Source organism: Dermacentor andersoni, chromosome 3, assembly GCF_023375885.2.
Source record: "Dermacentor andersoni chromosome 3, qqDerAnde1_hic_scaffold, whole genome shotgun sequence".
Taxonomy (NCBI): domain Eukaryota; kingdom Metazoa; phylum Arthropoda; class Arachnida; order Ixodida; family Ixodidae; genus Dermacentor; species Dermacentor andersoni.
The window spans coordinates 149,524,907-149,542,319 of NC_092816.1; the positions used below are offsets into that span (position 1 = coordinate 149,524,907).

General features: G+C 45.9%; 1 protein-coding gene across 1 annotated transcript in view; it reads left to right on the forward strand.

Moving 5' to 3' along the window:
- The window catches only part of LOC129383110 (uncharacterized), a 41,445-nt gene extending 24,695 nt beyond the window's left edge, over positions 1-16,750 (forward strand). Inside the window, exons 5-6 of the mRNA XM_055067409.2 lie at positions 12,989-14,116; positions 14,832-16,750. Coding sequence (XP_054923384.2) covers positions 12,989-14,116; positions 14,832-15,100 — 1,397 coding nt within the window. The 3' untranslated portion in view covers positions 15,101-16,750. The remainder of the gene's footprint in view (positions 1-12,988; positions 14,117-14,831) is intronic.
- The last annotated feature ends 663 nt before the right edge of the window (positions 16,751-17,413 follow it).

Genomic DNA, 17,413 nt, shown 5'->3' on the forward strand with positions numbered 1-17,413 from the left:
GTGTTCAGTCGTCGGTGCATCATGAAGTTCGAGAGCGATGGATCGCTGATGACGAGGAAGGACAAGGAGCAACTCAGGGTCATCAGAGGTCATATTGCAGTGGTAGAGGATGCCGTCGTGCAGCACAAGCATGCGGCACGTGCCGTCAGTGCTGCCATATTGCACTCCGGAGACGATGGACTGCAAGGATTCGTCGCGTTGTCGTTCAACGCACATGTCGGCCATGTCAGTAAAAGCCATTGCGCAAGTCACCGGATCATGCGCACCAGGATCAGGGACATCCATGGGGTGGCAAGAGAAGCAGTCAGCGTCCTTGTGAAGGCGTCCAGTCTGACAATAAATGATAATTCCAGGAGCCGCAAAGCCCGTCGACGAAGCCGTCCTGTCGGGTCCCGGAGGGAAGACAGCCAGCAGAGTGCGTGGTGGTCTGTAACGACCGAAAACGTGCGGCCGTACAAATATATCCACACCTTGGCGACAGCCCAAACTAAAGCCAAGCACTCCCGCTCGGTGATAGAGTAATTTTACTCGGCAGGTGACAACACGCGGCTGGCGTAAGCTATCACGCACTCGGTACTATTCTGTCTTGGACGAGAACAGCGCCGATGCCATGGCTGCTTGCGTCAGTGTGAACTTCAGTTGGTGCAGATGGATCAAAGTGGGCAAGTATGGGAGGGGTAGTCAGAAACCCGATGAGGGCGGTGAACGCATGAGCTTGCTCCGAGCCCCATGAGAATGGCGTGTTTTTCTTTAGAAGATCTGTCAAAGGCCTAGCAACGTCGGCGAAGTTTTCGACGAAACGGCGAAAGTAAGAACACAAGCCGACGAAGCAGCACACGCCGGAAGCAGAACATGGCACAGGGAAACTGCCTACGGCGCGAACTTTTTCCGGGTCTTGTTGAACACAGGATGCGTCAACCAGGTGTCCCAACACGGTAATCTGACGGCGCCCGAATTGACACTTCGTGGAGTTCAGTGGGAGGCCGGCTTTTCGGAAGACTGCAAGAATGGCAGCGAGTCAGGTAAGGTGGCTGCCGAACGTGGAATAAAAACAATAACGTCGTCAAGGTAACAAAGACAGGTGCTCCATTTGTAGCCTCGTAGAAGAGAGTCCATCATGCGTTAAAATGTCGCAGGAGCATTGCATGGGCCAAAGGGCACGTCGTTTCAATGAATAAGCTATCCGGCGTGATGAAAGCCGTCTTCTCGCGGTCAATTTCATCAACTGAAATCTGTCAGTAGCCGGATCGAATATCGATGGACGAGAAGTATTTAGCACCGTGCAGGAAGTCTAAGGCGTCATCAATTCGTGGTAGTGGGTAGACGTCTTTTCGCGCGATCTTGTTTAAATGGCGATAGTCGACGCAAATACTTCAGGTACGATCTGTCTTTTTCACAAGCACGAGGGGTGAGGCCCAAGGGCTGGCTGATGGCTCGATGACGCCTTTGCGGAGCATTTTGTCCACTTGACGTCCATTTTGTCCATGACTCGACGTTCAGCATGCGATACACGATAGGGCCGCCGATGAATGGGATTATTGTCTCCAGTGTTGATACGGTGGTGAACAACAGATGTTTGGCCTAAAGGCCTGCCGCCGAAGTCAAAGATGTAACTGTACGATTCAAGCAGGAGAGGTGTGTCCGTGGTTTGTGACGAGGTGAGGACAGGTGCAATCATTTCGCGAGGTCATCTGTTAAGAAACCAGAGCGGTGAGCTGCAATTTTCGCTAAGAAACCACTCTCGGCATTCAGATTCAGGATGTCAAATTTGGAACCACTGGAAACGCTGGCCAAGAACATGCCAGCTTGAATCACTTGAGGGCACAGGCTGAAATTCAGAAGCGCTACAACGACCTCGTTATTAGTAACCGAGACCAGCGTATGCGGAACAGCAAGGTTCCGGTTCAAAAGCACGTCAACGACTGGGCGAAGCCCATATTCACCGTCAGGAACTTGTGGCTGAGCGGTCAAAGTGACGTAAGTAACTGCCTCGGGTGCCCGACGCACATGTTGAAGCGAGCACAAGTGCGGTGGGGCGGTGCTCGGAGCATCGGCGAGTTAACGCAGTTCTAACTGAAGAACGCCGGTCGCGCAGTCGACGAGAGCAGAATGAGTGGATAAAAAGTCCAATCCGAGGAAGGACAAGGAGCAACTCAGGGCCGTCAGAGGTCATATTGCAGTGGTAGAGGATGCCGTCGTGCAGCACAAGCATGCGGCACGTGCCGTCAGTGCTGTTATCGATCACAGCCAACAGAACAGATGCAGGGCGGCCGGCTATACTTCAATGCGCAGTACACATTCCAACAACAAGCACGCCGCCGTCGGCCACGCGAAGCACTGAAGCAGCTGCTGGGGTGAGGACCTTCTTCAAACGCCTACGTAAGCTATCACTCATCACAGAAACATGGGCTCCAGTGTCGACGAGTGCTTGGACAGGTACGCCGTCTATTTTAATGTCAATTACGCTTCTACTTAGTAGTAGGCAATGCAGAACCCCCTACGAGGGCTGCATTTCTTAGTTTTCCGAAAAGTTGCAACCAAAAGCCACAGGGGACGAAAGGCCACGTGGCTGCGGCGAACGGGAATATGGGCGACGCGTTTACGGTGAGCGCCACTCGTGTCCATGCGGCTATGGTGAGCGACTGTACCACGTGTTCCTAGTAGAGTTGTCGGCGCTGTTGGACTCGGCGGTGGGCAAAAATTGCAGGCATTTCCATTAAAACGGCTCAGGTTGGTCGGCGTGCGAGGTGTTGAGAGCCCCGAGTTGCGACAGTTTCCGGCGACATGACCAATGCGGCGACAAGTGAAGCATATCGGCTGGTCGTCCGCAGTTCTCCACTCAGTTGCGTTGGGATAACGTGGAGAGAAGCGTCGGGAGGGAGCGAAAATAGTAGAACGGCGTTCGTTAGCTCTGGGATTGGTGACATTACACACAGACTGTAAATCAATATTTTCAAGTTCCTGGCGAACGATGGCTTGCACGAGGGGAACTGAAAATGTAGCATCAGGGCTACGCGAACAGAGAGCTTCGGGCGCCATCGCATCCAGTGCATGTCTAACAATTCACACCACGTCCTCTAATTGCGACGCATGCTGCTGTGCGGGTCGATCTTCACATGTCGCCGTTGCTGCATTATTAGGAAGTCTGGCGAATCGTTTCAAGATGCGTTGGTTTTTGACCCGGCACGTATTGTCGGTACTCTTTAATGATTGCGTCAACTGTATATCCGCTCTTGCACCTGAGTGGATTAAACGCGTCGGCAGCAATGCTCTTGAGCACATGCCCGACCTTCTCAGCTTCCGTCATGTCGTAATCGGCTTTACGACAAAGTTTGAGCACGTCCTGAGTGTACAATACATAGGACTCCGTAGAGAATTCTGCACGGGAGGCCAGTTCCTGCTTTGTGTCAATTTTACGGCCCGCTGTTTGCCCAACAGCTCTGTCAATTTCTCTTTGCATTGGTCCCAGCTGGTTAGCTCCTCTTCGTTATTTTCGTACCACACCTTGGCCTTACCTCCTAGGTAGAAGAACAGGTTAGCTAGCGTAAGCGTAGGGTCCCATCTGTTGATTCCACTCACGCGTTCGTAAATCGCCACCCACTCTTCAACGTCGATGCCATCGGTGCCGCAGAAAGTTCCAGGATCCATGGGTTGCACAACGACAACAGAAGGTGAGAGCGACGTATCTGGTGTCGGTGACGTTGGAGGCGGCCACGACGTTCATCCCGCGTGCTCACATTCATTCATGGTGCGGACGGTGATGCGACGTCCACTGCGAAGCTCCGTTTCCAGCCATGCTGTCCCGCACCTCTCACGAATATGTTACGGGGATGTTGCGAGTATATAAAAACTATATTTACCGTATATATACAGGATGAGTCTTCGTCTCCCTCTCTATTCTTTCATCCTTCCGCAACAATATTTATAGATATTTCCCAAGGTCTTCATGCATGCTTCCTGTACGCCTTCATAGCACAGTGCTTCTATAATTGCTTATGTCTCTACTGAATCAAATGACTCTTCAGAATCTATCGAAACCATACACAGAGGTCGAATTAGCTCCGCTCTTTTCTCAATTACTAGATTGATGACATGGATGTCATCCATTGTAAAATATCCCTTCCTGAAGCCAGCCTGTTTGCTTGGTTGAGTGAAATGAAGTGTTGTCTTGATTTTATTGAAAGTAATCTTGTTTAATATGTCATACAATTTTGAAAACGAGCTAATGGGCCTATTCTCCAAAATATTTTGGACATCTCCCTTCTTAATACAAGGTTGGCCTTTTGCCAGGTCTCTGGTACACTTGAAGTTGTGAAGCACAGCGTACAAAGCGTCGCATGTATTTCAAGCATACTATCTCGCCAATATTCGAATAAATTGACTTTTATTCTATCTTCGCCTGTCGCGTTTCTCCTGCACCTGTCCTGCAAGGTCATTCTAACATAATTTGTGGTTATAAAGGAGCCCCTGTATCTTGTCCATCACTACATCCAGTGAAGGTAGCGTGGCTTGTCTGGGTACAGGACAGGTCATCATATAAGTGTTCTGCTGCTTTTACAATAGCATAGAAATTGCTGTGGACATTGCCGTTTTTACCTTCACTGCATATACCTTGCCTTGTCCTATACCATGTTTTATTCTGTCTGATTTTAGGCAATTGCATTGCAGCATCAGGTAAAGAAATTAAGGGTTGGTTCACACACTGGTGACCATGGATCCGAATGTGAAATGTTTGGAACAATTCCTCCAGAGTTTAATCTTTGCTTTTGCCCAGGATTCCCAGATCTGGAAACCACGACTCACAGAGGCAAGTTCGCCATTGCGCTGAAACACGCACACTCAAATCCTTTATTTAACTGTTTGTGCGCTCAAGCATTCAGTCGTTGATGCCGCGGCCGTATTGTCCGACATACGTGTTACCACAGCTTAAAAAAAATGTAATGTACGATCCCTCTGGAACTAGGCGCGTAGCCGTTGACTTGCTTCACTGCGCTCCGTTTCACAAGGTTTAGGGGGCACATATGGGTAAGTTTGTTTGTGGTGGAAACATAGCGCAGCTGCCCCGTACCTGTTCACCCCATTCTTGCGGTTGAGGCTAGCCTTGCATATGTATGACACAACTTGTGGCCTTTTTTTACATTCCGATCAACTACTTCAGATGTGTTGGCTTTCATACTCCTTTGAGCTTCCGTAACAATGTTCGCAACACTGACGTCAGCAGCAAAGCAGGAAAGCAGCCTTTTAAAATCCACTGGACATGATTATCAAAGTTAACCTTTATCTGGCGGACGCATAAATTTCTAAGCACAGATCTAGAGCCGAGCATTGCGATGCCTTTGTTTACGCCCTTAGAGTGAGCGGAGTCATGAGGCAAGCGTTCTTTTCCTCGCACGTAACGAATAGTACCAGCAGACATTATCTCTTAAAAACTTCATATGTAAATCTAAAAACTGAAGCTCATTGTCAACACGAATGTCCTGCATAAAAAACAGGTCATTGCCATGAAGCTAAAAAAGGCAATACCTTAAGAGCCTCATGATTATCACTTAAAGCACACTTGATCCATGAAAATAAAGAAAAAAATCATCTGCGTATCTAAGAACTATTAGAACTTGTGTGCCCTTGAAGTGATCGTCAAGAGTTCTGTCAATTTAAAAAAAAAAGGTCCCGTAAAAAAGGTGCTATGCACGAAGCAATGCATATGCACTTTTTTCTGCAAGAAAATTAGGTTGTCAAAAAAGATAAATATTATACTTAGATAAGCATCCAGCAAAGTTCAAAATTGTCAGCACTAAGACCATCCAGAAACTCTGATTCACCCTTATTACTAATACTTGACCTGAGGGAAACAAACTATATGCATGGTGGGATGCGGTTAAACAAATCGTCATGTCAACAGAGAAGGGAAAGCCAATGTTACGGTTGTCAGGAAAAAGAAAGTTGTTGGTTTGAACTAACCTGGGACGAAGATGATTGCAACTCCTAAATTCCGAAGCTACTTCAACAAATAAATACTGACCTTAAGTTGGCCAGAACCATGTTCGCTATGTACAGCCTTAGAAAGAATGTTTGTGTGTTCTTGCTCTGACTAAAACTGTAAGGCAGTCATTTTTCAAGTTTCCTACGTTATTCGCTTAAATAATGAAGTCGTTGTCTTCGAAGAACAACCGTAAGCAGTTTTTGACGCGGGACGCCTTAACGTTAGAGAAAGTTGTTAATGGCATCTATTGCTTTTTTGAACGATACCTTTCAGCATGATGAGAAAAGCGCGTTTCTTTGTTGGTTTCCAAACTCAGCAAATCATTTCGTCTGACATGTTTAGGAATACGGGTGCATGGAATAAATTGTGTGACTTATACGGCGGTTCACCGCGCATTTGTACAGGCGATTCGCCCCTTCAAGCTAGCACCTCTCACGCTGTCCCGAAACTGTTTTACCAATGGCATTTCTGTTCGTTGCTGCTGAATCAAGCGCTGATGTTCTGGGTTCTGGTCCATATTTCGGTTCTCTATGAAAAATTCTGCCCATTTATTCAGAGACGTGGGCGTTGCCCTACACATATAGCCTGCTGTGATGTTTGTTGCTTTGCCTGAAATGCTCTAGCTTCCTGAGTACTCTTATCACGATGCTCCTACACGTACTTTGATCAATTTGGTGGACGAGGCACTTGTTGTCTTTACGTTTCTAGCAGCGAACCACTCTGGGTCTTGTGCCAGGCAAACGGCACCAAGGTAATCGTGGTTAAGTATAATCTGACACTAGAGTTCAGATTACTTATGTTGTTGACACAGTTTTGTTTTAGTGCATCCTTCGTCGCGCATTGTTTCTTGCCCTCAGGTAACGTATCGATGCCAGAGGAGAGTGCGTGCTTCAGAGTAGTGTTGGTCTCAACGCTGACAATGTCCTTACTTCACTGGATGTTTATCTCAATAGCAAAGGTATCCTTTTCGACTGCTATTAACTGTGCCTGCAAGAGAAAGGCATATGCATCGGCTCGCATGTAGCGCCTTTGTAATGCGACCTATTTCTTTCTCAAATCAACAGAAGTCCTCACGACTTTAAACATTTCCCTACCAGTGTCCACAATTGTGCGCACGATTTATTAAAGAAAGTACTCCTAAACAAAGCTAGCACGGTATTTAAATAACATGCCATTTTCAGCCTTTACTATGGTTAATTTAGCTTCCAAAGGAGGACAACATATATCGAGTCAGGCGGCCGCCAAATAGAAACATGACTTCAAGCGCTTTAGCAAATCTTACTATTGGGTATCAGTGTCCCTAATTGTGTATACTTTCTATGAGGTCATGTATACCTCAGCGAAAAGTTCCGAGAAATTCCCATCGCGCGATTTATCAACCAGCATAATGGTTTACCTTGCTTCCAACGGAGGGTGCCATAGTTAGCTAAGGTGGTCGTTAAGAAAAAAAAAGACAATGGCTGCGAGGAGCTCACGATGTACTTTCGCACCTTGTGTCACCATTTCCGGACATGGCATTAAGATTTCAAAATGATTATTAAGTCAGCGATCTTTTTCTGTGAACAAGTCCGATAGTGCTAAATAAAAAAAAAATTTACTTATGTCCTTGCCCTCATGTTTCGGTAAGGAGCAGGTGGAGGGCACACACGGTCTAAAAAGCTTTTGATATGCGTTTCTTTTATTTCTGATAGACCAAAAGTGTTCTTTACCTGATAATTATGAAGTTCTTGAAGTTTCAAATATTCTTCAACTTGATGGAAACAACCTGTACTTTACGGAACACATACTGGATGACAATGGACTCCAGTTCTTAGATGTAAAATTGAAATTTTTACCTGAACTTTTCAGCTGGTGCTATTCATCGGTTGCAAAAAATGACATTTTGGCCTGCGACTCCAGTCACTATACGATTGTAAAAAGAGGCTTTGTAAGGCTCTACTTGGGAACGCGCTTAGAAATTCCTGTATTCACTTGATAAAGGTTACCTCAGATAATGAGGTCCAGTTGCTTTTAAAAGCCAGCTTTCCTTGTTCGGTGTTGACGTCACTGATGCGAACTTTGTTACAGAAGCTGAAATGGGGAAATGAACCCAACACACCAAAGGAAGTCCAGTTGAACTGTCGAAAAAGAGTACATGTTGTGCGACACATACACAAAGGTAGCCGCAAGCTTAAGGATGTGTCGGACAGGTATGGGGTAGGAGTGTTCTTTTTTTGTCTAAACAACTTGCCCGTCTCTGCCCACGAATCACAGGATGCGCTATGCAAGGATCACTGTGAAGGAATTTAACTGCTACGCTGTAAGATAATTTCCACCCTCAAAACTGAAAAATTGAGTCCCCATCCCATCCGTGCAAAAGTGTATGCCCTGCGAAGCTATTGAAAACCACCACTACAACTACTGATGGTGTATTTAATGCTTCATCGCTTTAGAGTAACGGTAATAAATGTAATTTGGAGTAATGGTAGTAACTGTAATTTTGAAAGCACACTGACACACATAGAGGTGCTGCAGCAACATTGAAAAGAGCTGCTAGGGTGGTTCTTTTATTTACGAAAGGCTAGGGACGTCATTCCCCACGTCGCAAGCTGCTGTCGGTCCATCAGTTTGCGCAACTGTAAGCGTTACGAGGAGACGTACGTGCCAAGCGGTACGTGCTTCGTATTGTTACCAGGAGCGCCATATCAATTATGCGGTTCCGTTAACTGTTTTGTGCTCTTTCTTTACCGAAACGTATTCTGTTCGATATGTCGTATGCGTGATTTGTAAAAAAAATGTATGCACTTTCAGCATCACCTTCAAGTTCAAGTTCATGTTCGGTTTATTTCAACAGGAGGCAGTGCTCCTGGCCCGGCAGTGCCAACGGACACGAGTAATGCCGACCAACAGGAGGCGAACAGATTCGCTGTAATAAGGCGTAAATATACCCGTAACTCACACCCTTACACCGAAAAATCCGAGGAAACCCAAGTACATTTACTATTTGTGAATGCGAAGCATTTATTCTTTTTTTTATTCGGCCCTGGAGGTAAAGTTGTGCAATACAGAGGGGAATTAATTAATGTAACCAACAGTTTGCGCGCTGGCGTTACAGCAGGTGTTCTGTGAGGCCCGATGTGCTCCGACAAGGCCCGAGCATGAAAGCACGAGCGAGCGTAACGAGCACGCGACGTCCGCCTGTGACGTGGCGTCGCAGCCAATGAGAATTTAGGTGTGGTTCAGCGCTTTCACACCGAAAGCGAGTGCAGGTGTGAGTTATAGACACATTTACGTCCTTATTTACGTTCACGGGTGTAAGTTATGTTACAGTTCGCGTGCAGCGTACCGCTGGGGTAGTGCATCAAATTTAAATAAGCTGTGGTAGAACCTATATCGGGCAGAGTGGCCGCTGCATCTGCCAACAAATAATATTTTAATGAAGGATTTGAGTGCGCATCTTTCGGCGCATCGCCGATCTTGACTTTCTAAAAATTGTCGGGTTTTACGTGCCAAAACCATTTTCTGAATATGAGGCACGCCGTAGTGGAGGAATCCGGAAATTTCGACCACCTGGGATTCTTTAACGTGCACCTAAATCTAAGTACACGAGTGTTTTCACGTTTCGCCCCCATCGAAATGCGGGCGCTGTGGCCGGGATTGGATCCCGCGACCTCCTGCTCAGCAGCCTAACACCATAGCCACTGAGCAGCCACGGCAGGTATCTTGACTTTCTGAACCGCAGTTCTGCGATGTGAAGATCCGGGGCAAAAGCACAGATAGAACTGCGCGGGAATTGTTATAATATTTTCACATCGGCACAATAGTACAGCTTATTGCTATCCATACCCTAGTTCTTCATATAATGCCGAAATGCTATTGATAAGTTCTTGCCGTTGGTGACGTCTATTGCGCTTCGCCGCCCCCAGTTAAGGCCGATCCACATGACGGACCAAGTCCGCGGGCCGCTCGGTCACGTGATGCGACGTCACGGCCCGGCGCGGTCCGGTCCGGCACAGAGCACATCCACACGGCGGACCACCATAGCAGACGGCAGAGCAGGCCAACCAGCTACACTCCCGGCCCGAGTGTTATCATTGTTATAATTCCGGTTCGAGTCCCACAAAGCCGGGAACTGCTCAACAAGGTATACAAAATGAAAAGACCTCCTCGTCATTCCAAGAGGACACGGTGTTTAAAAAATATATCTGCTGCACGCACATGTGGGCGGAACGGCAGACATGAAACGACTGGCTTGACTGGCTTTTTCTGAGCCGAAAACTAGATTGGATTTGGCTGAAGACACTCTGTTGCCGGACAACAATCGTTGGCTACGCCAAATTCGCTGCGGTTTGCATGCGGTCCGCCGCCAAAACGGAAGCGAGAAAAGCCTCGGCGATTTGTTGGACCGCGAGGGCCGCGGTCTTGCGCGGGCCAAGGGCGGTACGCACGAACTGGTGACGTCCTATCACGTGATGCGCGGACCGCGGTCCAAAAGAGCAATTTGGTCCGTCGTGTGGATCGGCCTTTATCGAGCGTTTTCATTGTATATATCTAGCTTGGTTTGTGTCAGAATAAACAGTTGTGAGTGTAGCGCCTGTCTTTCTGTCTTTTGTTTTTACTATCACTGGTTTGTCCTTTTCTGAATTGTTGCGCAACAAAAAGAATAAATTTCGAAGTATTACCACCATCTGATTGTAAGGCAAGTTGTAGTGTGGGTCTCCGGATTAGTTTCGGCCACCTGGGGTTCTCGAAAGTGTTCCCAATAGGCGGGGCACCGACGTGCGTGCACTTCGCCCCATTAAAATGCGGTCGCCAAGGCCAGGATTTGATCCCACCACCTCCTCCGTAGCAGACCAACGTCAAAAGCACTAATAAATTACGGCGGGTAACTACAAAAATTATTATTTATGTACATGATGCTTCGTGTCAGTAATATGTTCTAGGTATAAAATCGCTTTGAGTGTTACTCCCAACTAAGCTGCTTGATTGCCAATAGTTGAAGAGGAGAGCACTACTTGCACAACACATCGCGACGTTTGGTTATCTAATCCAGTATGTTTGAATTATCATATTTGAATTGTTTACTGATCAGTTTACGTTCTGCAATTTGAAAACTGAAACCGAGTACTATCGCAGTGATATTGTCTGCTTAGCCGAAATCCTTAAGCGATAAGATCTCTGTCGATAACACGCGCTACGAACTTCATTTGATCTCAGCTGCTCTTTTACAGATGCCTTCCTTGTACTTTGGTGTAGAAAAAAATTGTAATTGGCTTTATCAGTAGCCTTTGGAAACCGACATTAATAAAGTACGTCTAGGATATAGAACGTATGTTGAGGGCACATGGCTATTGATATTGCCCTGAGGTCGATAAGTGTAGAGTTACTTAAATTTTCTTGATTAATCAAGTGAAAATTGCGAACTACTGCGGAAATGACGTGCGCTTCTTCCAGAAATCAGTACAAATAGGAGGAGCTGTTCTGTCCGTGAGAATCACATGGAATGTCGTTGCAATGAAAAATATAAACCAGGCGTACGTCCAGAAGAATGTGCAGTAGATACGAGTCAAGATCTACATGCAACAATGCACTGCTAGCGGATGCGCCTCGCACACCTTGATACGCTCCAGTTGCACAGGGATCAAGTAGCCTACCCCACCAAATTTCGTGGTTACTCTTAATGATCTCGTAAACATGGCCTTTCTTCCCCAATCACAGGCCTTTGGATCGGAAGTCATTCGGAATGGCTGACACCCATGTAATGCCCACGAGTTGCACCTATGTATGGAAAGGTGCACACATTATTTAGCGTATGTTTTGAAATCTAAGGACAGAAGAAGGGGTTACTATGCGAGTTTGGACTATCAGCACGATTTCTTGAGTCCCATGAGACAAGTCGTAATTACGAAATTGGTTTGATTACGGATATGACCTTCTTATAGATGATGCGGTAGGTTATGAAAAGAACCACAATATTTGTGGTAAGCATATGCGCTTGACATTGTTGGCTTGAGTGTCCTTAGCCATGGGAAAGACGTCAAAATAGTAGCGCTCATAAAGAGTGAAACATCAAACTTGTCAGCGGTTGTAGTGAACGTTTTAAAACAATATTTTATATAATTCTTCTACCTAATATAACTTAGGACGTTGTTTGTGGTTACCAGGGGATTGCGTTTGTATTCAGTTCTATATTAATGATTTCAACCTTGTCACTACTGCAAAGAAATATAACCCAGTCGCGTCTGCACATATAGACACCGTGATATTCAAGGCATATATCTAGAGAGAGCGAACGTTCTCATAAGTTCATCTTGGAGAAAACACCATTGCTAAGTGCGCAATGCGTCATGCATCAAAGAAGCGGTACACTTGTATCTATTTCGCCTGTTTTTCTGAACCAAAGGGAATCGTGAGAAGGTTCGCTTTTTCTTATTGCGTCTCCAACATTGCCTAACTGTACAAGCATGTCTTCTTTTTTTCTAATGACTTATCTATCTCAAAATTCTGTTGTATACCATGTCTTTGTTGAATATATTGCCGATGTGAAAAATTATCGCTAATATTTACGCCAGCATTTTTCAGGTTGAGACATTGTGAAAGATATTGTTATTCACGCTAGAGAACGGTGAATGTTTAATGTGCTGTGTGTTCTCTTACGCCAGTAAGTTTTGTCCTTTCTCTATCAAAAAGCATGAGTTAATTACGCTCGTTAAATTTCATGTTGCACATACTCTAATATACAGGATAGTGCGGAGAGACTTGTGACCCAAACAATAGCCCTAAGGGCGATATAATCTCTTATTCGTGAAGTTGGGGGATCCTGATTCGTAGAAATCCTGGAAAGCAAGCCACTTTTCGCTCTGCTCAAAACGAATTGCCTTGTCAGAACGTTGGCTTTAGAAAGGCCATTAGAAATTCGTCTTTCAGCCGTATACTGATCTATTAGGTGGGAGAAACACACGTATGGGGAAAAATCGAGCACGAAGACATTACCGCGTACTAATGTATACTCGAATATCTTATTGTCAGGTTTCGCAGTCAAGCTATTCGTGGCAGCCGTTTCAATCTACACTATGCTGTACTTCGACAAGTACCGGGCTACAGCGCAGTCCTTCATCAGTGCCTCCCAAGGAGCAGCTGGCATGGTGGGACAATCCGTGCTGTCGTGCCTCGAGGAGAGTTACGGCCTCACAGGAGCGTTGGTCATACTCGGCGGGATACTCATGCACGCTGTACCACTCGCCATGCTTATGAACGAGCCGCGCCGGATACGGCTTACATGCTTCCGACGAAAGAAGTTACTAGCGTTCGACGCCAACATCATTGTTACCCCTGTGATCTGTGGATCAAACAAAGCCGCCTTTTTAAAGTCGGGGCAGCAGCGGAATTTCTCGGATGTACAAGGCAGCGCGGAACAGCAGCTTGCCTTTGGGGCTGTAAATAATAATTCTATTACAGGGCAAAAAGTATTCTCGCCTGAAGTTACTAGTGCAGATGCGAAATTATCATTGGAGGCTGCAATGTTTCAAGGCTCTAGTGCGAAGGATTCTCTGAGCAAGTCCTGCAATACTCGAAGTGAAAACTTGTCCCATTTAAAAGCAGAGCACAAAACTTCGCTACCAAGTTTGGGACTGAATTTGAACACTGCACGAAATCGAACGGTTGTGCCAAACCAAAGCTTCTCCTTAAAAATTGCGCTTTCACTGTTTAAAGAACCAGCGTTTTACGTTTTACTCTTAGGATCTTTAGTTGGAGATTACACCGAAATGGTGTTCCTCGCCACGGCCGTGGAATACGCTGAGGATAAGTCAATGAGCATCAAAAACAGTGAACACCTAGTCACTCTGTGGTTTTTAGGGCAGTTCCTCGGGAGTGGCCTATTACCTCTGTTAGCCGACTGTGTGGGGCATAGCCGTTCGGTTTTCTATGTGGTCACTTTCGCACTTTCCTCTGTCTCTCTGGTGGTGCTGCCTCACGTGATGGATATCCCGAGCCTTTCCGTTCTTCTGCCGATACACGGCATGGCAATGGGCTTCATCAGGTGCGTCAAGTGCGTAGTTATAGCCGATCAAGTTGGCCCTGAAAGGACGGCAGCTTGTTGGGGCATCAGCGGGCTGGCGATAATCCCCTTATCTCTGGCGAACCCAACGATCATTGGTAAGTACAACGACGACTCTTTGGTTTTGGCATTCGAGGAAATGCAATTGCGATGGACGGAGAAAGCTAACATTTTCTGCTTAAGCTTTTCACACCACGCTTATATCACTTAGAACGCGCTTACATTAGACTGTGTACCATGTGGGGTACACTCACACGCTGCCATTTCTTTAGACAACTAGCTCATGTATATTACTCATTACATGACAAATCTCACTGTAGAGGTAAAGAAAACAGCGTTTTAGTGCATAGAATAGTCCTTTTATTCTTGCAAACCAGGTTTAGCGCTTCTGCTCGTCGTAGACCAGACCTATACGAGTCAAAGAAGCACTGAAATACAAGAAGACAGAGAAGAGCACTGGTTTTCAGCCACATTTCAGATGGACAAGAAAGGAGACATCGGAACTAACTCTGAAAGGGTGCTCCTAGAACAATCGCCCCTATATTCTAGCCACCACTGCGGCCAATGGAAGGTTTTTGTCCGTGTTTGTGCATGATGCCGCATGTTCACAATCGAAGTAGCAAAAACCATTGCCATTCAGGTGATTAGGGCACCTTGTAATAACCATGGCCACCAAGATAACACGTAGCTGAACAATGCTTTGAAGCACGTGATATTTTTGTAAAAAAATGCCCTTCCAAGTGTTTCGTCACACCGTTACGTGTGTAACATCCGCGTATAATTTGTTATTTATGAATATATTTGGTGTTGCAGGTTTCTTCCGGGATACGGGAGGTTCATACGACAACTTCTACAGGATGCTCGGTGGGATGAACTTCTTCGTCATGGTTCAGTTTGCTATCTTCCTTGTGTGTAGCAAGAAGAAGAATAACGCAACCGTAAAGGCGGTCATTTGCACAGCTGGCACCGTCACAGACGAGGAAAAGGCGTCGTCACCTCCACCGATGTCGTCATTGAAAAGTTCACTCGTTGTGGGTTTGGAAAGGAATTTCGGGAATAAGATCGGAACTTTATCAATTTGAGCGTCCCCTTTCTCCTATAGATTTTTCAGGTTACGTGCATAGGAAGGGCATAGTCATTGTAATGCGTGCAGAGCCCTCAAATTCTACTTACTACCTCTACTAACTTACGTCAAAGCAGAAAAGCTTGTTCTGGCAGCTTCAATGCAGTGCAGCAATATAAAGGAGCGCGTCTAGGTTGACACAGCGTCGTTATTGAATTAAAAATGGTAATGAAAGGACGCAAGGTTGAACGAAATTGCCTCTGCCAGAGGCATCATTAGAAATTGCGTTGAGTATTATATTCCACAATGACCCTAAGTAAAATTTCTGTATAATACTTACATATAGAAGGGCAGGGTTGGCTGACGTCACGCAAGGGTAATAGGAGATGGCTGGGCGAGGTCATGATTGAGTTTAGAGCGGACAAGAAATAGGTGCGATATTATTTTTTATTAAGGTGATGGCAATAATGAAAATATTTTTAACGGCCGATAGGCACTGAGTCTTCATTTTCCGCATTTAGCATTGTTAGACAAGGTTTGCAAGGAATCGGACCCAACATATTTCATTAGGATAAATTCAAGATGGATACAACACCGCGGATAAGTTTCAATAGCAACTATTGAAACTAAAGCGATATGTCGCTGATGTGTTTGGAGGTAGCGGGCTGAAAGGTGAAGCAAGCCCTCTAAGGTCATCCATGCGCTGATAATTGATACCAAGTTGACCTCCAGAAGACTTGCGAAGCTACAAGCAAACTCTCCATATAACAACAAAAAGAAAACAAGCTCGCTATTTAGTAAAAGCAAGTGGCGCCATGGGGAGCAAAATCGTATTTCAGCTTCCATATCAGGAAATAATATGGAGCAGCATGAACGTCAAGAAGCGTATACTGCTAACTTGTATCTACTTCTGTAATCAGCCTTAATTACCGAGACTAACGCTACAAGCCACTGTCAAAACCAACTTCTTTCAAATAATTGTTTCTGCAGCCGACCATGCGAGCACACTTATTTCAGCGCTGTGGGAATATGTAATCACAGCTGCAAAGCTGCAGCCGAAAGGGCAGTACTTCTGACGCGTCATCACCCAGCTGAATAAGTCTTCTTCTAGGGAAGCACAACCTTTCTGACAAACCACTCACCCACGTGAGCTGGCTAGCCTCCTGTTTAATAGAATAAACATGTTGAAAAGCTCCCACAGACGGTAGACTCGTTGCGTCTTGTTGTCTTCTCACACAGCATAAGGTTGCCTGCCTGCCTTCTTGAATATTAAAGCGCACTAGCTCAGGTCAACCTGTCTGTCTTTCCTGGCAATAAATTATATATATTCTTGCATATTGTGTAATAGAAAACGTGTGTGTAGCGATTGATCAAGGAGTAGTGCACTGCAGGGGCACGTACTTACCCGTCAGTTCAGGCCGAATAAAACGTTCTTTTGCAGACCTTGGCCGACCCTGATGGCCTCGGGGTTGGTCAGACCTGGGGTCTAAACTACCGGGCTTGGTTGTGGGTCGATGCCTTATGTACAAGCGCATGTTATGCATACAACCAAATCAGTCATTATGAATTTAGGTTGACAGCAAAAAGTGACTGCTAATTACGTTAGCGAACAAAATAAATGAAGCGTTGAAGTACCACTTCTTGTTTTTTTCTTTCTGCAAAAGAATTGTTTCGCAAGAACTAAAACAATAATAAAGGCGAAAACCATGTTTTGTGATTATCGACTCATGCGAAAAATTTCTGAAAAGTCTAGAAAGCGCAAATGTGGGCATAGAGGGGCGACAATGGTATGACGACGCCAGTGTGTCGGTGAGTAGATGACGACGATGGGATCGCGACACTCGGGTGAAAAGGATGGTATAATGAAGGTAGTGTGACAACGACTGCACGATGGCCATGCGACAACGATGATGTGACGACGACTACTTGATGCCCATGAAATAAAGACGCTGGAGTGACGATGGAGGTATGTCGACCGTGGTGTGATAACGATGGCATTACGACAATGTGATGTCAGTGCTGGAGTAATGCCGACTGGATGATATGCTAAAATGATTACAGTGGTATGAAGAAGACGAAAAAAAATTATGGGGTTTTACGTGCCAAAACCACTTCCTGATTATGAGGCACGCCGTAGTGGAGGACGCCGGAAATTTTGACCACCTGGGGTTCTTTAACGTGCACCTACATCTAAGTACACGGGTGTTTTCGCATTTAGCCCCCATCGAAATGCGGCCGCCGTGGCCGGGATTCGATCCCGCGACCTCGTTCTCAACAGCCTAACACCATAGCTACTGAGCAAGGGAAGAAGGCGACATGAGTACGATAATCC